The 25,592-nt window shown below is 29.6% G+C and overlaps 1 protein-coding gene and 2 long non-coding RNA genes across 4 annotated transcripts; all 3 read right to left on the bottom strand.

Moving 5' to 3' along the window:
- Window positions 1-494: 494 nt before the first annotated feature.
- Window positions 495-4,587, bottom strand: ABI3 (AP2/B3-like transcriptional factor family protein). Of its 2 annotated transcripts, none has more exons than XM_068632709.2 (6): window positions 1,889-4,490; window positions 1,604-1,696; window positions 1,381-1,481; window positions 1,224-1,276; window positions 1,066-1,142; window positions 495-902 (listed from the first exon to the last, which is right to left on the bottom strand). In XM_068632709.2, exons 1-6 carry the CDS (start codon window positions 3,677-3,679, stop codon window positions 729-731), a joined length of 2,289 nt encoding a protein of 762 aa, XP_068488810.2. In that variant the 5' UTR covers window positions 3,680-4,490; the 3' UTR covers window positions 495-728. The 2 variants fall into 2 exon arrangements, with proteins under 2 accessions (XP_068488810.2, XP_068488811.2); XM_068632710.2 differs by having other exon boundaries at window positions 502-902; window positions 1,224-1,270; window positions 1,889-4,587.
- Window positions 4,588-18,361: 13,774 nt separating this feature from the next.
- LOC150025456 (uncharacterized) lies at window positions 18,362-18,828 on the bottom strand. The gene is made up of 2 exons (XR_016514613.1): window positions 18,700-18,828; window positions 18,362-18,566 (listed from the first exon to the last, which is right to left on the bottom strand). It is a non-coding gene; the product is annotated as an uncharacterized LOC150025456 (long non-coding RNA).
- Window positions 18,829-24,488: 5,660 nt separating this feature from the next.
- Window positions 24,489-24,926, bottom strand: LOC137823324 (uncharacterized). The gene is made up of 2 exons (XR_011083111.2): window positions 24,817-24,926; window positions 24,489-24,685 (listed from the first exon to the last, which is right to left on the bottom strand). It is a non-coding gene; the product is annotated as an uncharacterized LOC137823324 (long non-coding RNA).
- Between the last annotated feature and the right edge of the window lie 666 nt (window positions 24,927-25,592).

Genomic DNA, 25,592 nt, shown 5'->3' with positions numbered 1-25,592 from the left:
ACGGTCCAACAAACTTTCACTAAAAGTTCTAAAAAGAGATATTTTCATTGGTTCTAAAAATCAACTTGCTTGTAAGGTTTCTATACTATGAACTAATCTTATTTATTAAGATAACTTTTGAAATGGATTTATCGCAAAAACAAATTCCACTAAAAAAGGTAAAGAAAAATCTATCTTTCAAAACCAATAGTTACTACATGTGAAGTGACGATACTCATAATTTTTTCAGTAAAAAAAGTTAAATTCATGTATATTTTAGCAAAATTTGCTATAGTTTGAACAAACACTAATGATATATATTAGTGTTTGGAAAAGCTAGCATTTACCATATTATAAAACAGCTGAATAATTATTATTAAATTATAAGAGTAAAAAATAATTTAATAATAGATCCAAATCGTGATTTTCTACCAACTTTAATGCGAAATTGGAGTCACAAAGAGACATTACGTATCACGTATCGAAGTAACATGTACATCCATCCACAAACGTTAGAAACATGATAAAAAATTTTGACATAAAATTGTATTTAAATACGAAGAGAAATATAACTCAAAATACTGTTATACAAATCCCTGTTGACAGCCTCCATTGCAGGGTATGTTCAAACCCCACAATATTATGCTAGCACCGTTTTCAGACTTCGTCTCTTATTTATTATATAATTCATATAATAATATTGTACATAAATACTATCCTAATATTATTATATTATATGTATTATTGTACTAATTTGCTACTTTTTTTTCAGCTTTTGGTTTCGGTGGCGATGACCTGCCATTATTAGCAGCAGTTCCAGCTGTATTTGATGCATTAGTCCCATGCTGGTTTTTCTGCGATTTCCCTGCTTTTTTGGTCTCTGGTTTCACACCTTGTTGCCTCACTTTCACTCCTCTTATCATCTGTTTCAAAAAAGTAAAAATTAAATCCCACCACTTAATTCTCAACCTTTTGAATGAAGAAAAGCATAAACATTAACAAATAATGTTACAAAGAATTTTAAAAAATATGATGCCTCAAAACATGTTAAGATAATGAAAAATGGAAATAAAAAAAGTCTCTTACATATTTGCCACACTTCACATCTGAGTATATGACTATGAAATCACCTTCTTGGAGTCCATTGGCTCTCACAAAATCACCTGCAAAATGAAAATGTAAAAAATCAAGGTTCTTGAAAATGAAAAAATGAAACTAAATTGAGGTCATTGCGTGAGACTCACCAGTGTTCTCGAGCAAATACATTCTGCTTTTGTTGTTTGGCCAGTATCTGGTGCTCCAAGAACAAATTATTCGAAAGAGAACATGTTAATCTCAAGTTTACACAAAGGTAAAAGCAATACGAAAACAGAAAAAAAATGTCAATGGATGTTGCAATACCTATAGCGCATGTTCCAAACACGTGAAGTTCCAATGTCTTCCATTGTTATGGAAATTCCATCTCTTGCCTCCAGCTCTGGCAAATGGGTTTCTGCTTCTTTCTGATCAAAATTACAATTCAAATCTACTTTAACAAATGAAGTACACATTTCTACCATATAAAATTATATATAAACAAATCTACTTTCAAGTAATTGACAAAAAGAAGCAGATAAATGATTACTTTTGGCAAAACTATTCTCCCCAAGCTTCCCACATCACTTTGCTTCAAAACCTTTTGCAGAAGGAATCTCAAGTTCTTCTCAGGCTTCCAACCCTATCAATCAAACACATAATGACTAAGCGAGTCGCACATTATTCATAACACAATAAAACTATAGCTAAATCTCAACAAATTCACGATAATGATCAAATTCTGAATATAGATTCTACTAATCACACATCAATCATACAATAACGCAAAAAAATCATTTGACATCAATATCTGATGAAATTAAGGTTCACCAACCTGTCTCCTATCGGATGCAGCTCGGTTCTGATGAGAATTCTGTGTGTGCATGGTGGTTCGGTCCACCACCGTTTGTCCGGCCAGTGGATCGGCGGGAACCACCGGGGCCAAAGGACCAGCCGGGCCACCCGTCATAGCCTGCCAGTACATCCAATTGGCTGCTGCAGAATTTGGCTGATGAGGTGCAACCAAACCAGTGGTGCAATTATCATTTCCCAGTCTTGCATGTGGGTCAGACCCTTGATTCTGGAGGTGATTGCCATTTTGATTCCTGTGATGAGATAAAAACCTTCTCTGCCTCGCCATTCTCTTCTTCCTTGCTTCCTTGGTTGCAGAGGGGCCTAACCTCATCAACCTATCACCAGGACCATGAAAAAACTGATAAGGGTACTGGTTATTGGCATAGCCGCCAAAACCCCCATGTGTGAAAAGACCGTTTTCCCCATACGACTGGCTATAATGAGAAGCCACGTTGAACTGAGAATGAGGCCATGAATGTGCTGACTCCAACATGTGGTATTGGTCCGTGCCTGGTTGGTAAGGGTTGTTGTTATGGTTATGATTCACCGTGATGTTATTTGGAGCAGAACCACTAGTGTAAGGGTCACCCACATACCCAACCACGGGTTGTGAATACGGCTGTGATGGAACCATGACAGGGGCTTGATCTGTCCCAAAAGTTTGAGGATTCAACCAAGGTGTCTGGTTGTTGAAACACGAGTTCGATTCAGGTGCAAATGAGCCACTCGTGTGCGCGTTCTCCTTGGTCTGGGCACTGGGATCCTGAAACTGTGCCTGAAGAGCATTGCTATTATTGCTACCATTCTCCTTGCGCCGTTTATTCTGAAGATGGCTGGTTTGAACCCACTCAAGAATCAGCTTAAGCAACTGTTTCATAGCTTCTTTTCCTCCCCCTAAACGCTTTGCTGCGCTTTCAATAGTTGCCTTCTTGAGCTTCACATTCCTCAAGTCATTAGCCGAAACACTGTCCTTGTTAGACTTGAGCCACTCCAAAAAGACATTACTCATTTCATCATCTACTACACGACCACCACCACCACCACCACCTTCTTCCTCTCCTTTGATAACTTCACACACTGGAACCTTGCGATCCTCTTCAGTGTTCTCTTGCTGATGCACCATTTCATGTTGCTCCTCTTGCAGTGACACCTGTTCCTCCAGTACGCCGAATTCTATTAAAGGGTCTTCGCTTTCCTCATTCTGAAAGATTGAGGCAGGATCGAAGAAATCATTGGCCTCCAAAAGCTCCATGTACCCAAAAGTATCCATAACATCCTCCATGCACTCTCCAACAGAGCCACCAAGTCCAGGATCAGGGTTCTGCTGTTGGGAAATCTCCATGGAAGCAGTGGAAGACAAAGCTGTTGCATCAAATTGGTCTTGCATGGAGCCGTTGCAATGGTTTTTCTCCACATCTTCCTCAACATCTGACTTCAAGACGGCCCATGAAGAGGAAGAGGAAGAAGAGGAAGTGGCGGTGGTCGCTGTGGTTGTGGTGGAACACGTCGTAGTTTTCAGAGGAAGTGGTGCTGCAGAAGATGAAGACGACGACGACATGCAAGGGAAATCAGGGAGAGGAGGGAAATCGGCGTAGAACATGGAAGCCTCATTGACACCCAGAAACTCATCTTGGTCACTATTCAGCCACATCTCTCTCTCAGCAACCGACAAAGTTTGTTCATCTTCCATGGCGTCAAAACCAACCGCGTTTGTTTCAGTTACCCCCTCTGCATGCAGATCTCCCCCTTTTAACTTCACTTCACACTCCATCTCAACAAATTCAAGATCTTGTAAAGAGTACAAAAAAAAAAAAACAGAAAAACCACTCTCAAGGTTGAAACTTTGAAAACCCTTCTGGAAATTCTGTTGGCTTCAGATATGGTATAGGTATGGAGTATTTGGAGTGAAGGAGAGGAGAGAGAAAAACAGATAAAGACGTACAGATAGAAAGTACAGGGTAAGAGAAAGATAGGTATGATTTTTTTTTTTTAATTTTTTATGTATGTAATGTGTGTGTACTTAGAGGTGAAAAAGGAGAAAGATCTGTTATCGTGTGCTTGTTTCCAATTAAGGAAGCAAAGGGATAAGGATATCTCAAATCCTACAAAGGGATGCAACATAAAACATCTGGTTTTATGTATCAACACCCTACACACACAAGAAGATCATCAACTTGGATACATACAATAAAACTCTCATACCTTGAAAGAAAGCGACCACACTGTTCATGAGAGAGTTTTAAAAGTAATTTTTTATTCCCAATTGGGTCATTATCGCACCAACTAAAAAATTCAATACAACAATGATAATCATACAACAAAAGGAAAAGAAACAACACACTTCTCACCACTGAAATGAAAAGAGGAAAAAGTTTACAACAGATTGCGCTAATTAAATTACAGAGAGAGAGGGCTAACTACAAAAATGTTACACAGTTGAACAAAAGTAAAGAAGAGTTCTTCGTCAAACCCAGGAAGCCAATGAAGACCTTGACAGGAGAATGGCAATTTAAGGGCCACCCAAAGGGTTAAATTGACTAAAACTTAGACCTAGGAAAACCCCCATGTGTGTGTTCTGGTTTGTTCTGGGAAGTTTCACCTTGCTGGTTTAAACTTTCTGTTTTATATTATTTTTGTTTCTCTCTTTCTTGGATAAGTTCAAACTGGTTTTGGAAGATTAAGGAAGAGAGAGAAGTTGGTGGGTTTATAGAGAGAGAGAAAAGCAGTTTTGGAAAGAAAAGTGAAGGCATCAATGAAAACAAAACCTCGTGCCGCTTGTTTCTGAGTCTCACCTCCGGATTTTGTGCCTATAGCCATTAGTTCTATGCTGAGTGGTGCAACTAAACGGTGTCACAGTCTTTATGAGAAAGGAACTCTTACTCAGTAAAACACCATTAAACAATGCATCTCCAATAGAAATTTAGAGAAGAATTCAAAAACTATTAAGTACCTGATCAAAGAAAACAAAAAAGTATAAAGTGTAGCATCTATATATATTCTTGCAAGAGAATTGAAGTAGTTGAAATGTATTAGAATGGAAGTTACTTATACAGTGCATATTATATTACTTTGTTGTAAAATTAAATTCAAATATAATAATATGATTAATATCATAAAATATTGTGTTCCAACTATTTGGTAAAACAGATTAACACAGCACTGACACCACCATAAAATATTGTTCAGACTCAATAATTAGATCAAGTGAAAACTAACTTCCAAATAGTGATAATATTGACTGTTTAAAGTCCAAGGGATAAAAAAAATAAACTAAAAATTATCTTTTTAAACCTTCTAGATTTATTTTTTAATGTAAATAATTAATTTATATTGTATATTAAAAATAAAAAATTAAACTAAATTGAATAAAATCATTTATTATATTTAATTATAAAAAAATCTTGTACACATTTTATATTCATAATATTATATTTTAAAACAACAAAAATTGAAAAATTATCTAAATATTACAAGTAACTTATAACACATCCCAAATCACTCAATATCTTTCAATACTACAAACCATCTGCTAAGTGAAGTACAATCATTATTATTAATTTTATTTTTTACAAAATATATATAACACATATTATATAAAAATAGAATTTTATATTTAATATATACATCTTATGTTCTATTTTGTCCTTAATTATATTTTAAACTAAAAAATAAATTAAAAATTTATTCTCTGTTCCGGTATTACTAATATTAAAAGTAGGTGCACACATCTCAACTGCACAACACATTACAAATAACTCACATAACATTAATTACAAACCACTTACTATTTCTTATTTCTTGTGGAAGCATTATTATTAATTTTATTTTCTCACAAAATATAAAGTCACTTTTCTATTGATATTTTAAAATCTAATCAATATTTATATTATTTAATAAGTTTTTTTTAATCAGAAAATATTATTTAATAAGTTATTTTATAATTTGAAATATAAAATATATTTAAAACATCAATTTGTATTATAATTTTAATTATATAATTAGTTTATAAAGAACAGAGAAATCGAAATTACAAATATAATAATAATCATATTAATAGAATTCATAGTATACAAAAAATTTTCTATTAAAATATAATTCCCAAATTTTTAATAATTTTATAATAGTAAAAATCATAAAAATAAATTAAATGAAATTTAAAATATTAATTTAATTTGAACTATATAATGTTAGACTAAATTTTTAGCCCAGAAAATAATATAAAAATAGAAATACTCTTTTTTACAACCTGAGAACATTTCATATAGATTTTGTTTAGATTAATTGTTGAAGTTAAATATCTTTAAAATAATGATGAAATAAATTTTAAATAATTTTTTTTGGCTAAATATGCCCTTCATTATTTTTAATATTTTATTATTATTTTAAAATATTATATATTTTAATCTGGACTAATTAATTTAATATTCTGACATATTTGTAGTTTTTGAACATAAATGTTAATTGATTCAGAACTTACTACTTATATTATCATACTTACCTAGGGAAAAAGTTATAATTCAATCTATGTTTAACCCAAAGATAGTTATAACATAATAAAAGTTGTAAAAAACATGTAACAAAGAATTATCCATTAGCCTCATTTTATAATAGTTTTTTTTATGATTAGAAAGCTTATAAATTTAATCTGTGGATATCCACTTATATGGATTTTTTTGTCATCTACAAATCATAGATTAATCTCATAATTAAAAAAAATAAAAGGTTAATTTATAATTAAAGACTAATATAATTTCTCTTATCATAATTTTTTTAAAGATTTAGATCTAAATTTGCTCAATTAAATGGTTTAATTAATTAGTTTAATAAAAAAAATTTATTGAATTGAAAATACAAACTAAATCAAAATATCATTCACTTTAATTTATATCTAATTGTATCATGTAGATGTTGTAAAGAGTTTTTGTTTAATTGTGCTAGGTGGTTTTTTACACAAAACGCATGATAGTCTGGTTGTGTCCTTTGTTTTTCTTTTTTTATAAGGGTTGGAGAATTTCTGAAATGTTCCATTTTATTTAATTTATTCTTCGTCAATAAAAAAAATTAAGATTAAATCGATTTCTAATTTGATATTTAAAATTAGAGCACAAATTAATTTCATAAAGTGCAAATTCAAAAATAAAGAGAAGAAAAACAAACTTGAAGAACTAAATAATCAAAGGAAAACTCAATTTTAAATTGTATGATCTTGATTCCATGAATTTAAATTCAATAATTATTTCTCGATGGATGTGTTGGAGATCCCACATCGACTAGAGATTAGAGGTGTTGGAGATCCCACATCGACTAGAGATTAGAGCCTTTCATTGTATATAAGTGGGTGCAAACCTCAACCCTATGAGCCGGTTTTATGGGGTTGAGTTAGGCTTAAAGTCCACTTTGTAATAGGATGAAAAATGTAGAATAAAAAAAGAGAAAAAAAAAGTAATTATGAAATTTGAAAGTGAAAAATCAAACAAATGAATTTTGTATATTTGATTAAAGTATATTTAAACTATATATAAACTTTGATCAGTTGTTTGCATGAGTTTAAATATGAGTTTTAATTAGGTTCATAAGTCCATTGTAAAAGTTTGAGTTAAAACAAGAGAAATCAAATTCACATAGGTTTCTATAAAAAAAATACAACAAATTCCCTAGATTTCAAAAAATAATAAAAAACTAGTAGAAGACTCCAAATCGAACAAATCATATTCATTTTGAAGTCCTACCAATCAAGAATTCAATTCAAGTAGAATCACTCAAAAATAATATTTTAAAAAATTATGACTAAAAAAGAGTAAGAAAATGTCATTTTAGCTAAAAATATAAAACTAAAACAATTATGTACATTGAGTTGAGTTTATTACTACTAAAAGAAAATAATTTAAAATTTAAAATAAAGTATAGGAAAAATGTTTTCAATATACAATAAAATTATAGATGTGTGTACCAAATATGTGTCGTATTATAAATTATTTCATATGGCAACATAGTGGTAGCCAATGAGAGAATGTGCAACAAATATCCTTTATGTCAAAGACGTGTGTTTTGAGATTGCAACTTGTGAGTTTTAAATGTTGTTGGTTTTTGTACTCTTTTTTTTCCAGAAGGAACAAACATATCAGGTGCATTAATCCATCATTTTAATTTTTAAAGATGCACAAAACATATGTCATATTTGTGAAAAATCTAAAAGCTTATTAGATGCAACGTGTTGCTAAAGAGACAATGTAAAGCCTTTCTAAAGGTATATTTCCTTGTCCATAGACATGTCATTTTCATCACCATTAGATGTAGCACCCTAGAAATACTTTTAACTATAACAATACAAGTTCTACATATTTCTATACAAGCTTAGAGTTTTTCAAAACATTCCTAATACATGATTAGAGCTTATAAAAATACAAATATTTACAATATAAGTTTCAAAACAACACTCTAAAGCTCTTCAGACCCTCTGACACCTGTATGATCATTTGCTTCTGTATGTAGTACAGTCATTATAGTTCAAACACAATAAGAAAAATAAGGGTAAGCTAATGAAAAAAAATTCCATAACATATCTAATTCATGCAAAAGGAACCAGTCAAACAAATTATTTATAAACATTTCTTTAGATGTTGTCATATAAAATTTCAATATCAATTTCATACATTCATATAGACCACACATGGATCTATTTTCAATCACAATTATTGGATTTCATTTCAATCCCACTTTATCTTCCGGAAGACTCATTCAGTATGTCCCTACGACAGACTAACATTTGATCCAAATATCATCAACGAATCCAATAGAAAGGATCAGAGTAAGTTTAAACATCCAATACTGAGTGTCTACAACGGGACCCAGTGTGTATGAACTCCCTCTTAGCTTCTCACCACCTGATATTTTATGACTTAGATCATTAGTGAAGTTAGAGGATCTCAATTAAACATAGGCTTTTCATACTTAATGCCATCAAGCAACAACTCATACAGTATCCCAAATGTATGACATCAATTTCATACAATATCATTCAAAACATGATCCACAACATTCAAAAGTTTATTTAAGATAAAAAAAAACAACACTTAAATATTAAACCATCAAACTATAATATTTTTACAAGTTTAAATAATATATAAACAAACAACATCCATGCAAGAGAAATTGAATAATGGGACCACGTCCCCTCCACATTCCGATCTTCTAGCCTAGGGTGCTATTAAAAATTAAATTTAGCTTCCCTTACCTTGATTGCTTCCAAGCAACTTCTATAATTTTATTCTCTTAGTCTGGATAAGCTTCCAGATTTAAGGGTGTAATGCAAGTTATCCAAATAGAACAGGAATTTAGTACATAGTAGAATAAGTTGAGAGAAACACCTTTCTCAACTGACCCCACTAAGATTGATGACTAAATCATAGAGAAAAACATAGAATAAGGGATCTTTATAGTATAAATGAACTTACTCTGTTTGAAAATCTGATCGGGTAGAAATGTTCCTTAACTCCCCAATTACAACATGGTCCGATCATATTCTAAAATAGATGAAAATTGGGAGAGAAAATTAAGAGAGAAGGAATAAAAGAGAGAGAAAAAGAAAAGTTTCGTGGGGGAGGGGGTCTGTGCTTCCTGCTTCTTTGATTTCTTTACATTGTTACATTAGATATCTCCATCATAGATGCAACATAGGAATATATATAGTAGCAACAAGTAGGCTTTGGTCAATAGGGCAATCTACCAACACAAATTCTCACACTGTATGAAGGTCAAATAGCAGAAATGAAAAATATGGTATCATGCTTTTAGGTTTATATAAAATAGGCCTTCACTTTACGTTCTTAACAACACTAGCTAGACAAATATTGAAGCATTTGTAATAAGAATAAAAGGACACATACACATTTTAGAGTATAAGTTGAACTAATGTAATGGGTAGATCCACATGGACTAGTATGATATTCAACACATCCATCGATAAGAAGCATAAAAATCGTACACGAGAAGATATCATCTTCAAATAGTGGGTTGTAGACTTGTAACCCTTATGAGGACTACACCACTAGTATAAACATTGGATCGTAAAACTATAACATTTTTGCTATAAAGAAAATGAGAGGGGGGTGAATGAAGTGAGTCATTTGTCCATAAACAAGCAATTTAAAAAATACAATATGAAACATCAAGTCACATATCTTAGGTGTGTTAACCTCTATTAGGCATTTTTCATGGTCTTTGCTTACCACATCCCTATTTTACTTCATTCATCACTTTGAGTCTTCAATTCCTTAAACTTTCCAAGCTTTTTTTAGGTCTTACTTGATTTTATAGTCATTTCATTTGTTTGGGTGATTGTTGGGATAATAACATAACTTGTTTGGTACTTGGTCAGGATATTCTCAATCAACCATGACGGTGCTCTACTTTTATCAGGAACATTGAGCAAGTTACATGGTTTTTTAAAAAATTTTGCAAACTTTAATTACTTTGCTATGGTTGTGGTGACTTATATTGAATAAACCTAGATAAAACATTTCCCTACATACATGATTCACACACATTCAAAAACAAATGTATAACACACAATGCACTTGATTATTTTCATCAACAAAACATCGTCAAGTATTTTTATGTGATGACTCTTCAAGCATTGATTTTAATGTTGGTTAACTTGATCAACATAGAATGAACATAGAAATATGAGATGCATGAAAGTCATCATAAAAAGTAATGGGGAATAAAAATTGAAAACTTCATTCTTCAAACCTAAATAATAAAAACAAATCTTAATACTCCAAACAAGACTAAAACGGAGAATAACAAATCCTTTAAACAAGTAAAAAGAAAAGGATAGAGTAAAATAAGAATCATTCACCTTCTAAGTAGCTTGCTTGAAAAAGAGTTGACGGAGTAAAGAGAGATGAATAACTAACAAACTTCTAGCGTAGAGACCTTGAATAACATTGGAACCCTCAACACTTGAACCTTACAACTTCAAAGCTTGAATTCAAAAAATATCCTCGTTCCTTAGTAGTAGTTTTCTAAAGTGACATAAATTTATTTTGCAAATTTTCAAAAATAAGGTTAACATTGATTTAAACTATTTAGGAAAATGGGAATTCGATTAGTAATTACTACCCAAATACAACCTTAATTGTAGAGCTCCCATTTATTGAGTGAATTTATTTTTGTTGAACGACTAATAGTTTTGTAGCATCATAAAATTTATAATCCAATATTTCTAATTATAATATATTAAATTATTTTATTTTCAAACAAATTAAATATTTTATTGTTTTCCTAAAATATTACATGACTAACTATTCTATCACCTTATTTATATATTTTACAATATAATTTTTGTTGAGTGATGAGATGTCTCTAACCTCGTTCTAATTATTTATTTATCAATCTTTTAATCATCTTTACTAATGAGGTGGTGTCTCTAGTCTTATGTTAATTATTTATTTGTTAATTTTATAAGTATATTTTTTATTTTTTATTTTTTTATTAGGTTACTTTGCAATTATATTTGTCCAGTGAAATGTTTCTAACTTTATTAAAAATTTATTTAATAATTATCATTAATTGGTGGAGTGTTTCTAACTCCTACTTAATCTTTTCTTGTTATTTAATATATATATATATATATATATATATTTCCAAATGTTAATATTTTTTATTTTTTCTTGGTTGTAAATAAATATATTTTTCTTAACTTTACACTATCATATAAATAATAATAGTAATAATAATAATAATAATAATAATAATAATAATAATAATAATAAACATTTGGTGAAATTGTAGTTGAAAATTTGACATTAATGATTTAAATAAGTATATGTTATTTAAGATGAAATAGTTATTAATCATGACAATACTCATCTATTCATTAGTCAATACAAAATTAAATAAAATGTTTCTAATATAAAATAAAATAGAATATATTGATGCAATTGTAAAGGTGACATATATATATGTATTATTTTATTTTTAATATTAGATACATCATATTTATTCTCATTTATTTATTTTTGTACATTATAAAAATAAAATATCAATTTAAATAGATCAAAATATCAAAATTTCCAAATTTATTGTCTATTTTGGAGTTCAAAGTTTCATCATAGTTTTTTTCTTTAAGGCATCTCCGAGAGTTAAGGAAGGAAAATATATTTAAATTGTCCTTGACCTCAACTTTTAAACGAGTTGATACTATATTTCATCTTTGAAACCATTTTTTCGTTCCTCTCGATCGAGAGTTAAGGAAACAAGGGTTCGACTTTGAAACCACTTTTTCATCCCTACATACGACTCATGAAATGTTCAAACCTCAAGTTTGTTAAGATAAAACATTGTTAAGATCAATGACCAAAATATTGTCCGTTTTGGGGTTGAACTTCATCATGATTTTATCATTAAAATGTATGAGAATTAAAGAAAGAATATGTATTTAAATTACCCTTTTGAACTTAATTTCTAAGTAATGTGAGATTATCGGACCTACTATAATACCTCATATGTTCCCACCAACTATATAAATGTTTAAAGAAAATAATAATCATGTATATATATATATTATATTGAAAAAATAATGTAAAAAGTTGTAAATTATATAATTTTATCTCATATGCTATTTTTATTAAAAAATTATAGAAAATAATTACCTGTTAATCCAATATACTAAGGGGTTAGAATTTAATAGAGTAAAAGTCTATTAGATGAGAAAAGAAAATTCTGGAGAAAACTTTAAATGTCTATCCACTCTTTTCCCTTCTCGAATTTCAGCAAGCGAGCACTTTCATCGTTGAGCGAATTAAGTGACGTGAAAAGTCATTAAGTTTCCATAATTATTCAAAATACTCATTAATAACATCTTAAAATCAATTGTCGTTCTCTAATTAATGATAATAAATGAGCATTTAAGACTTAACTTCTACAACTATCCTATTAAATAATATTCAATTATTCATTTTTCAAATTTTATTCTATGTGTAGTAACAAGAAAGGAAAATGAAAGAAAGGACAAGGAAAGAAAAAAAGAGAGTTAAAAATGTGTTTGTGCATTTTGAAGAGAAAATAAATTATGGTATTTATGAGAATAAATAATAAATTAATTAATTACAATTAAAAAGTTATTCATAGATTTGATATGAAGAAAGATGAATAAGGGATAATTTCGAAAACTGCTTTCTTCATATTTTTCATTTCATATTTTAATAGAAAATAAAATATGTGAAGGTCACATCTTTCTTTGTCATTTTTTTTACTATCAAACAAATAAGTATTTTCTTTTTTACTCATTTTCGTGCATCAATAGCTTCCCACTCTATACTTTCTTTCGTAACAAACTGACCTTAGTGAAATATTATTATTTCGTTTCAAATTTGCTTCCAATAAATTATAACGATGTTTCTATTTGCAGTAGTTTTTTTTCTAATTTTCTTTTAATAAATTATTACAATGATTTTATTTACCGTAGATAAAAGAAATATATTTATTAAAAAAGTGAAATTGCTTTAGTGAAATTGTTTCAATAAATAACATATTGTTATTATTCTTATTATGTGAAAAAAACTTTAAATTATAGTATTTTAGAATAGATTTTTTATCAGAAAAAAATATAACTAAATAAAAACGATCTACAAATAATCAATTGTACATAAATGAGATTACAAGAATGTTCATCCAAAATCACCATAAACTTCCAAACTTCTTTCTCACATTTCATCCACAAACATATAATAAAATAACTTAAGTAGAAATTTATTAGATAGAAACCAATTTTAAAGACTAAAAATAATTAGTTGTTATATTGTCTAAATTAGATTCTATTTTTAGAGACTAAACTATTTTTTGTTTTTAAATTAGTTTTTATTATTAATAAATAGTTTCTAAATGATATCTAATTAGCTACCAAGATTTTAACTACCAATTATTTAAATTCTAGATTTGGTAGCTAATTAGATACCAATTTAGAAACTATTTATCAATAATAGAAACTAATTTAGAAACTAATAATTTTTTTAGTCTTTGAAATAATATCTAATTTAGTCAATATAACAACTCATTATTTGTGCTCTCAAATTAATTTTGATTTAATGTTTTTCTTGTACATGTGACTAACATAATAAAAGAAGACTTATGGGAATTTGTTTTTTTGGAATAAATGTAACATAATTAGGAGTAACTTTTTTTTAATTCATATAAGTTTATAATCATTCACGCACCATGTTGAATCCATTAGTTAAACTCCTCAGTCAGTTAAGTTTGACCACATTGACATATAATTAAGTGTAATTAAATGAATTTAAAATAACATTCTTAATAAATGAAACCATTGGTATAGTTTTTTCTTATGTTAAGAATGAAACCATATACTTTTTTTCTTTTGTTTAATTTAGAAAGAGTAAAAATTACTAAATAAAAAAAATCAAAACTTCTTTATTTTTTATATTATGAAATTTATAATGATCAATTGGAATAAATAAATTCAAATTCTCATTAATAATGCCATACTTTCCTAAATACCTACACCTTTTTAAGGATAATAAAAAACTCTCCCGTAAAAGGTTAGTTCAATAAAATATTTTTAAGATTTTTAAATTGTCTAACTTCTTAACAAGGTGTTTAGTCTTTTAAGAGACTAATACATTTGGTGAACTTAAGTGAGAAATATTATTCATGTATCCTTTTTTTTTGTATGTTTAGGTGTGTTTCACGAAAGTTAGTTACAATATTGGTTGTAGCGAGAGTTGTAGCTAACTTAGAATTGTTGTTCAACTAATACACTATGTATGGTGAGTTGCACGAGATGATTTTATTGAGAGAAACCTTGAGTTATAACTTTTGGTTCATAGTGAATTTTGTCATGAATGTAGATTGAAGTTCATTTGCATTTGTGTGATAGATGGTCTTGTAGTAAGTTTGTTCAATTATTTCCATAATACCTCTTTTACGACATTTTTAAAAATGTCGTCATATATAGGACATACAATGACAATTTTATGCACAACTGTCATCATGTGTAAGACATGCATCAATGATTGTGCATAAGATCATTGTTGTTTGTGTTACACAAATGACAATTATGAATAGAAGTGTCATTGTAACTACACATCCCATTTGAAATAATGTGACAATAATGATAAGAATCATTGTTATACGTATAAAAATGATGATGATTATGACTAGAACAATTGTTATTTCTAGTTTAATATTATTGTTTTTATAACGTTTACCAATGTGTATGTATCAAATTTCTTGTTCAAACCAATTAATGAGTTCAATATAATACATAATTAATAACAATACAAGATATTCATAACTCAATATAATCTAATATTATAAAATATATAATTTTTTTAATAAAGGTAATGAATATATTAGTACAACCTAATGTAATATGTTATCTATTCTAAAGTGTAAGGGGAAAAAATCCAAATTACAAAATCCAATCCATATTAGTTTTAATCCATTTAAATGGATTTATCTTAAATCTAAATCCATATTTTTGGATTTTAAATCCAATCCATTTAATTGGATATGGATTAGATATGAATTGGATACATTTTTGGATTATCCAAATTGCATTTTGGGTTGGGTTTTGACTTGGCCCGATCCAAGTTGAGCCAAGACAATTCAGGCCGATGTCGAGCGGAGCAGGCCCAACCGATGTCGAGTCGTTCGGGGCCGGGTCGTTGTCGAGTGTCCGGGCCCGGGCAGATGTCGAGTCGTCTGAGCCGAGGCCGATTTCGAGCTAAGCAGGCCAAGGCCAATATTTAGTCGAGCGTGCCCGGGTCAGTGTTGAGTCGAGCGGGCCTGAGCTGATGTCGAGTCGAGCAGGCCCGGGTCGATGTCGAGTTGAGCGGGCTCGGGCCGTTGTCACGGACTCAGACTGATGTTGAGCCGAGCGGGCCCGGGTCGATGCTGAGCCGAGCGGGCCCAGGCCAATGTCGATCCGAGCGGGCATAAGCCGATGTCGAATCGTACGGGCCCGGACCTATGTCGACTCCTACGGGCTCGGGCCGATGTCGAGTCATTCGGGCCCAGGTCGATGTCTAGTCGTACACGCTCGGGCCGATGTCGAGTTGTACGGGCCCATACCGATGTCGAGTCGTACGGGCCCAAACCGATATCGAGTTGTACGGGCCCGAGCCGATGTGAGTCGTACGAGTCTGGGCCGATCTCGAGTCGTACGGTTCCGGGCCGATGTCGAGTCGTACGGGCCCGGGTCGATGTCGAGTCGTACGGGCCCATATCGATGTTGAGTCGTACGGGCCCGAGCCAATGTCGATCCGAGAGGACCCGATTGATGTCGTGTCGTATGGGCCTGGACCGATAAAAGATAATGACATCGTATAATATATAAGTGAGTGCAAATCTCATCTTTTAAATCAATTTTATAAAATTGAATTAAACTTAAAAGTGTACTTCAAATGATGATGAGTAAAAAAGTTGAATTCAAAAAGTTCATAATTCAGTAAAAAATCTAAAATAAATTTTGGACCCCACAAAATATTTAAAAATTAAATAATACACATTCATTGTGTTAAATTTTTTACCCTTTATATCCCATCTGAATCCCATAAATCCGCTATATTACACATAACCCAAATTTAACAATTTATTCATGCATATTGATGTCACCAACTTTATTGACTTATTATAAAAAAAATTGTTCTATCTTTAATACTTGAGTTATTTTGTTTCTTATATATATGCTGGTTGCTCTAATTCTAAAATAATTTTTACTTTTTATATTTTATTTTACGCGTTCAAGTTTCTTTTTTAATTCTTATGTACTAATATGTTGTCAAACTTTTTTTAAAACAAATTATCTTTTAAAAGATCTAGTTATTTTTTTTTTCTCGATTTTCATTGTTTTATATATAGTACACGAAGTTTATGTTTTCTGTATTTAAAGAATAAACTCGTTCAAACAAATAATAATGAATGTTTTTAACATAGTCAATTTATATTTTTAAAACTAATGTATGCATATAAATTTAAAATATATCTAAATTGTTAGTGTTGACCCATAAATTTATTATTTATTTATATTAAAATAATTTATATTTGTTTTCAAATTTTCATAGAAAAAAATTAAATATTAATAAATTCATATTAATGATTATTTGTCTTATTACCTTCTTGTTCATTTATTCTTTGTGCTGCTGGACTTTAGGGAGGAGTTGTAAATGACATAGCGTTTCTGATAGAAAATGACGACTCCTTCAGAAAAAGGAAGTTATTTAAGTTCTTTTCCTTCATGAAGTCCCGCTCCGACGGCCCGAGACTTTCAAGGAAAAATATTAAATGACGGAAGAGGTATGATTTTGGTAATGTGAATGGTGGAATATGCTAAAAACTCAACATTTATTAAAATATATTTAGTTACGGTACGATTCAATTTCTTATATATCACTATTTACACTTTTATTTTTTCATAACTTTTTTTTTTTTTTTTTTCTATCTAGCACCATTTTATTTTTATTTCCATATTAACACAATTTCAAAAACAATAAAACTAAAAATTTGAATACATTAAAAAAATAAATATTTTAATGTTTAAAATAGTCATTAATGAATAAAAAAATGAGTTTTTACAAAATAAAAAAAAAAGTAATAAATTAAAAATGTTTGGTTTATTTTTTTTAAAATAAAGAAAATAAAAAATTAAATCCTACAACAACATAAAAATTGAATCTATAAACATAAATTAATATTTATTATTATTATTATTGATGATGTAATAATGTTAATTTCAAGTAAAAAATATATGACATAATTATAAAAAAACCAAAATCATTTAATATTAATTAGTAGTAGACACACAAATAATTTTAAAGTGTCTACTCATTTTTAAGCATAACATTTGCATTAGTTTTTTTTTTAGGATTCAGAATAGGAGAACATCCTAAAACGAGACTTATAACTCTTCACACCAAGCCACTCAAAACAAAGACACCAGACTAGCCAAACAAATCTACAATCGAAAAACAACTAATTTTTGTTTATAGATTCAACTTTTATGTTGTTATAGGGTTTAATTTTTTATTTTCTTTATTCTTAAAAAAAAATTAAACTAAACATTTTTAATTTATTACTTTTTTATTTTTATTTTGTAAAAAAATATTTTTTTATTCATTAATTATATTTCTAACTATTTTAAACACTAAAAATATTTTTTAATGTATTCAAAATTATCAATTTTTTTTAATTTATTAATTTTTGTTTTACTTTTGAAATGATGCTAGATAAAAAAATAAAAACAAAAAAAGTGTTATATAAGAAAGTAAAAACAAAAAGGTGTTAGATGGAGAAATAAAAATGTAAATAGTGTTATACGAATAATTGAGTCGTTACCATACCGATTTATGTATCAAAAAATTTGTATTTAATTTAGATAGTGTATAAATTTTTTTTGATAGACCACAATTATATTCCTAGGTAGAATCATCTCTTAAGTCAAAACAAGCATTTTATTAAAAAAAAAAAGAAGAGTAGAATATAAGTGAATCAGGAACAACAACAAAGATTAAGAGATCCTTGCTGGAGACAGAAACCCTTCTTTGAGCCCTTGTTTGTGCAATCTGTGTTGCAATGTGGAGTGCATGGCCCATGGCAGTTAAGCCCTGGATCAGTGAATCCTATTACTGCTTCTGGGACTGCATTCACATCATAATTTCACCATATCAATTTCACATAACAACTATTATTTTTTCTTGCTTTCAAATATAATAAAAATAAAGAAACATCATCTTTTTTTCTTATGCAAAAGTAATTGTTTCTTCCACTTACCTGATGTGAGAACCAAAGCAACAAGTAAAACTCCGAAGATCAAAGATTGAGAAAAGCGAGAAGCCATTTTAAGAGAATTTTAGTTCTGATTTTCTGATATTTCTTTATGAGATGAATGTTGCATATCCTACTCACTCAATATATAGAGAGAGACTGTTGATCTATATATTGAATTAAAAATGTGTTTTTTTTTTCGTCAACATAAATCACAATAAATTATTTAATTTTGAATGTTAAAATTTACTTTGGACGTTTTATTCTTTAAAGTTAATGTCCGTTTATGCTTTTCATATTTAATTAAATCAAAGGTTCAACGTTTCAATTAAAGAATAATTTTGTTTTACTTTTTTAAAGAAATTTCTTTTTTTTGAAAGGTTAAAAGATATACATCAATCATTTAATTAACAAAATCATAGGTAACTGAAGCGTTTTTTTAAGGAAATGTTTGAATAAATAATTTAATTAATTGTATCTTAATCAATAATAGTATTTAATTATTTTGAATTTGAAAAGAGAGAATTTTTTTCAATGACTCCGGTTATCTATACCTATATATATAAAGGGAATTTCCCTCTTAATTGCTCTTCATTTTTTTTCCCGTTTTATCCTTATATTAATATTTAATTTTATTATTGTATTATGGTCATTGTGTCATTTCTTATTTTTTCTACAATATTTGGTATACGTAGTGGGGGCGGTTTTGAGTTGAAAGAGAGGTGGAAAAGTGGTTTTGAATTGAAAGAGTCATGGAGGAACAATTATGAATTGAAAGAGAGGTGAATGAACGATTTGGTTTATTTTCAAAATCAGTTACATTTTATTAATATTTTATATATTAATATTTTATTTTATTTCTATTTTCATTTTATTTATGAAATAATTTGAATAAGAAGAACCGTTAATTTATTTACGAAACAATTTGAATAAAATATATTATTATTTTTTCACTTTTTACTGAATAGTTACTTATAATTTCATATTTGTTATTACTGGTTCATATTATGCTTTTATTTTTTATAACAATTAACTATAAATTTATAATGACAATATAAGTGTGTAAATAATGATATCATTTATTCAATTTTAATATTAAAAATAATTATATATAAATTATAAAAATAAAAAATGCGGATACACAGGTACGTCAGTGCCTGTGTCCTCGTTAGTAACTATAACATGGATGTGTTTGGATTTAGAAAGATAGGTGATTGGATTGAGAGTTGTTTTAAAGTAAAACAATTGTATTACAAGATATAATAATTTAAAATTAGTCTGTAAGTTATAAATATTTATTTACTAATCAATTAATAAAATATAATTATCTTAGTTCAAACTCATTTTATTATGTTGAAAATTCCACCTTAACTAGAGATAATGACATTTTATAGTATATAAGTTAGTGTAAAATTTATTTTATAAGATTAAGTTAAACTTAAAATTTACTTCTTAGAGGCATCAAACGAGAATTTTTTGATTTTATCGTATCACCAACACATATCACCATAATGATAATACCTCGTAATAACAAAATTGGAAAATCCATAATACATGCAAACACACTCGACTCCAAAAGCACCACCAAATATAAACGAGACAGATGAAAATGAAGAACATCAAAAGTTGTGAATGAATAGGAGAGAAGAAAAGTAAACACGAATACAAAAATTGAATTCAAAAGGAACACAATTCATCCAAAAAAAAGTCTAAAATAATTTGGAAACCCCACAAAATATTAAAACATTAAATAATGATAGATTGTCACTTCCTTTTTCTCTTACATTTAGTCTAAAACTTCATAAATTATTATTTTATTATAATATTCTATTCATATTTATTTTATTATTATAATAAAATATTGTATTATAAAAAACAATTATGAAGTGAATGTAAAAGGAGTGTAAAAAAAAACATTTCCTAAAAATTCTTAAATTTGTCTCATGCTACCAGAATTGGGACTATTGGAACTCCTTATATCAACATAGTATAGGACTGTTAAAAGTATACTGAAGAATTGGGTTAGGAATAAATTGTGAGATCATGTGAATTTAGTTTCCTAAATAATTTTGTACATTAATTCTAAACCAATATTTCATCACCCTAATCTTTCACCGCCCATCATTTTCCTAATCATGTATAAACTTTATATCCCAATATACCTTTGTAAATTTATGTACAAAACTCAACAATTTTTAATGATAGTAATTCCTTAATTTATATATTTACAACTTTTGTATAATACACATTCTAAGAGCGGTAAAAGTAAAACTATGAAATTTGTAAATAATATTAATTGGTGTGAATGATGTAATGGGTATGAAATTGATGTGTGTAATTGATTTGAGAATTCTTAAACATTGTATTAGTGATGGGTATGCATTCCATGTGAATGATATTGTATGAGAATGATGGAATTGTATGAAATCGAGATCGTACATTTGAGATAATATATGAGTTGTTGATTTGTGCGTATTAAATATTGATGTTTATGTTGTAAAAGAGATCTCCTAGCTTCATTGATGGTGTAAGTCACATAGACTAAGATATTAGGTGGTGAGAAGCCGAGGGAGGAGTTCATGCACATCGTGACTTATGAGATACACGACTTGAGTTGTATTGAACTTACTCTGATTCTTTCTCTTGGATTTGCTGATAATATAAGTCTTGGATATTGGATAAGATGTTGGTAGATCGGGTAATGAATGATGCATAATTCCTATCGGAGAAAATGGATGGAGTTTTGAAAGATTATGATCTTTAGGTGAAGAACTATCTTAGGAAAGGAAATGTTGTTGTGGATGCTTTAAGTCACAAGGAAATATAGGTATCAACATTTAAGGTTCAATGGCTAGATTTGAGTACAAGTTTCAACAGTTTGAATTTGGAAGTTCTAGTACACTTGTTATAACTAATGAGTCTTTAGAAAAAGTGAGAGTAAGGAAATTGATGAAATTGAATTTGAAGATTATTATAAAATTATTAGGTATTGACAAAACTAAAGAATTCTCTGTGGGAAGCGAATGATATCTTAAGATTTAGAAACAAAAATATGTGCGCCAGAGGATGATAAATGGAAGTATATGAGTTATCTATGAGTCGTGAAAGCAAGTTTAGTTACATCTAAGTATGATGCAAAGGTATCAAAATTTAAAGAAGTTTATTTGGTGACATGGTATGAAGGAAGATATATAGTCAAGTTTGTAATTGCTCGTTTATCTTGTCAAAAATCAAAGGTATGTTGACATAACTAGACGTCCCCAAGGTGGTAGTGGAATAATATTTTCAAAGATTTTATCACCTACTCGTCGCATGTAGTGAAGAAACAAGACTCAATGCGAGTAATAAAGGATGAATATTACACACATTCTACCTATGGAAAGGAATGATATGATTGGAATTATGAAGATAATTGGGTGACCTAAGAGATCTCAGTTTCATAAAAGTGGTGAAGAGACAACATTGGGTAATGTAAATTATGTTAAGGAAGTTTGTCTGTGGTTGAGTTATGCTATCTTATCATAAGGGTGAAGATGGATTTTTTAGCTTATGGTATCAGGTGGAGTAAGACGATTGTAGATCTTACTCTTAGTTCTAAGCAGAGGTCTCTGGTAAATGATGTTGCACATCCTTCAGAAAATGAGAATATCCCCGCTCAAGATGAAGAAGAAAATGAGTTAGAGATATTAACACACATTATATCCTTATAAATTAAAATTGGTCTTTCCAATAAACATGGAAAGATTTCCATTTTGATTTAGTATACATATCTCAAGGTTCTATGGATTCCCTTTCTTGAGTATATAATGTTGGCTATATTAATATAAGCTCGAATCGGATAACGTGAGCGTTATTTGATATATGCGTTCGAAGAGGCTGGTGTTAGATGTCTCTGTTCATGTTGGAATGTAACAAAGTCATGGATCACTGAGTTACGTCACAATTAAATCTCTTAGGCAATTTAACAAGAACATTTCAGCAGAAATATTGTGAAATACTTGAGGAACATGGGGTTGATATAGATCGTCTGTTTGAGATGGAGAAAAAAAGATATCAGAGTATTCGTTGGTATCCACCAGAAGGGAGTCAGTAAAAAAAACTAAGTGTATTTTTCATCACTTCAACTATCAACAACTGAGTCAAATTTTGAAAACTGTGATGATTTAAGACATCTTCAAGCAGACAAAAATGTGATATAGATGAAAGAAGAATACCTTTAGGTTTCTCTATAGGTAAACATGATTTTCTAAGAGTTACATCATTCACTAATGTAGGGAGAGCAATCATATGTAGGAGGCCAACTTCTACTTGGTCACAGTCGTATTCTAGTGTCTTTAGTTAAATAAAATATGTCTCTTAAGGTGAAGTCAGTTACAATTTTAGGTTCTCACGTAAGGTAACTTCATGGTAGAAACATCGATATAGTCAAAGTATTTTGAAATCTCACATATAGAAAAGTGTTTCTCTCAACTTGTTTTACCACAAACTGAATTTTGGTGATATTTGGACAACATGCTTTAGGTCCCTACATTCACTAGTGATTTCGTTGCTGAAATTGAAGTTTCCACATGAATAAAGAATTTCATGTGGAACTGAATAAGTTGATTTAGATAATAAGTTGATCTAATAACTGAATTTGATTACAGGTTGATGAGTTTGAATAGTTGAGATTAAATTGAAATAACCGAAGAAAGATGATGTTTGAACATATTTCAGTATGGATTGTTTTTGAAATGATATTTTAAAAAAGAATTCTCTTGTTGTGTCCATTACAAGAAAACAAAATATATCTACGGAAGAATTTCATAGATAATAGCCAAAATCCGTAGGTAAATGGTCCGTGGGTAAATCCATAGATAATTTGAAAAATATTTTATTTTTAATTATTATTGACAATCATTATATATGCTGCAAAAATTATTATTAAAGTTGGAGCTAAACTCCAATAAGTGAGTTAAGAATGATCAAAGAAGTTTTAACCAATATTATTAATTTATTAATATTATTAATTTATTAATATTATTAATTTATTAATATTATTAAATATTATTAATATTATTAATATTTATATATATGGTTATTATTATTTATGAATAATAGTTATGATGTTATAATTATTCATATTATAATAATATTTTTAATATTACGTATATAACTATTATGATAATAATTAGTAGGTAATAGAAATTCGTGGGTAATAGTTGTAGGTAATGGAGATTCGTGTGGGTAATAGAATTTACCTAGGTATTCAGATACGTGGTACTACAAGGTCTGGAGAATTTTAGAATGTAGTTTTAAACCTTAATTTTTTAATATTTATATTTTTGTAACTCGTTATCCTATAATAGAAATATTTTGAAAAACTCTTAAATCTTAATAGAAATTGGTAGAACCTGTATTGTAATGGTTAGATGTATTTTTTGAAGTGTAAATGAAATGAATATTATAGACAAAAACATCTTTCGTAATTAGAAATTACAATTTATCAATTAATAACAATATATAATTTAAATAAGGAAAAATTACAAAATTTAGTTTAATTGGGAGAGAATAAAATCCGTAATTATCAGGATGCATGTCTTTGATTCTAACATGAGAATTCTTGTTCTATGATCGAAATTTCTTTATGATTAATTTAGATTAATTATATGGTTAATCTGTTTTGGACTTAACTTCAATCAAATATGAACATCTTCGATCGTTCTATGATCAATGTCTGTTAGAAATGGATTCTCAAAGTTTAAAAACACGTCTTAAAAGAAAAACTGGTGCTGAATGAAATCAGATGAAAATCCTTAAGTCAAAACAAGAATTTTATTAAAAAAAAATACAATATAAGTGAATCAGGAACAGCAACAAAGATTAAGAGATCCTTGCTGGAGACAAAAGCCCTTCTTTGAGCCCTGGTTGGTGCAATCTGTGTTGCAATGTGGAGTGCATGGCCCATGGCAGTTAAGCCCTGGATCAGTGAATCCTGTTACTGCTTCAGGGACTGCATTCACATCATAATTTCACCATATCAATTTCACATAACAATTATGATTTGTTCTTGTTTTCAAAAATAATAAAAATAAATAAACATAACTTTTTTCTCATGCAAAAGTAATTGTTTCTTCCACTTACCTGATGTGAGAACCAAAGCAACAACTAAAACTCCGAAGATAAAAGATTGACAGAAACGAGAAGCCATTTTAAGAGAATTTTAGTTCTGATATTTCTTTATGAGATGAATGTTGCATATCCTACTCACTCAATATATAGAGACTGTTGACTTATATATTGAATTAAAAATGTGTTTTCTTTTTTGGCCAACATAGCCGAGAGGCTGAGGCGACCGGCGAAGACCGACAAGGTGTTGGGGCCCCGCAAAGACTCTTGGTGCGAATTTCACGAGGCTTTCGGGCACCAAATTGATAATTGCCTGTCGTTGGGCTACCAACTAGATGAGCTGGTGAGGACTGGGTTTTTGAAAGATTATGTCGCGGAGTCCACTACGACTGCCACCCTGCCGCCGCCGGCGGATGAGCCAACACACGAGATGCCTGTGCTTGGCGAGGTCCACACCATTGCTGGAGGTTTTTCCGGCGGAGGACCCACCGCCTCCCAGCGGAAGAAATACGCGAGGGGGGTGAATTCAATTGAAGAGAGGCTCTCGGGGGAGTCCTGGGAGTCAGATATTGTGTTCACAAGAAGAGACCTCCGAGATGTGGTGCCCCATGACAACGATCCCGTTGTCATCTCGGTCGTCACGGCGGGAAGGAAGGTCCACAGAGTGCTTGTTGATCAAGGAAGCTCGGCAGACGTCATGTTTCTGTCAACCTTTAATAAATTACGGTTGTCCCCCGATCTGCTGAGTCCCTATACGGGATGTTTGTATGGGTTCGGGGATAACCAGATAG

Source organism: Phaseolus vulgaris, chromosome 8 (genome assembly GCF_051622355.1).
Source record: "Phaseolus vulgaris cultivar YP4 chromosome 8, ASM5162235v1, whole genome shotgun sequence".
Classification (NCBI taxonomy): Eukaryota; Viridiplantae; Streptophyta; class Magnoliopsida; order Fabales; family Fabaceae; genus Phaseolus; species Phaseolus vulgaris.
Note: the sequence above shows the minus strand (reverse complement) of the source record. Positions and strands in the feature narration are given on the sequence as shown.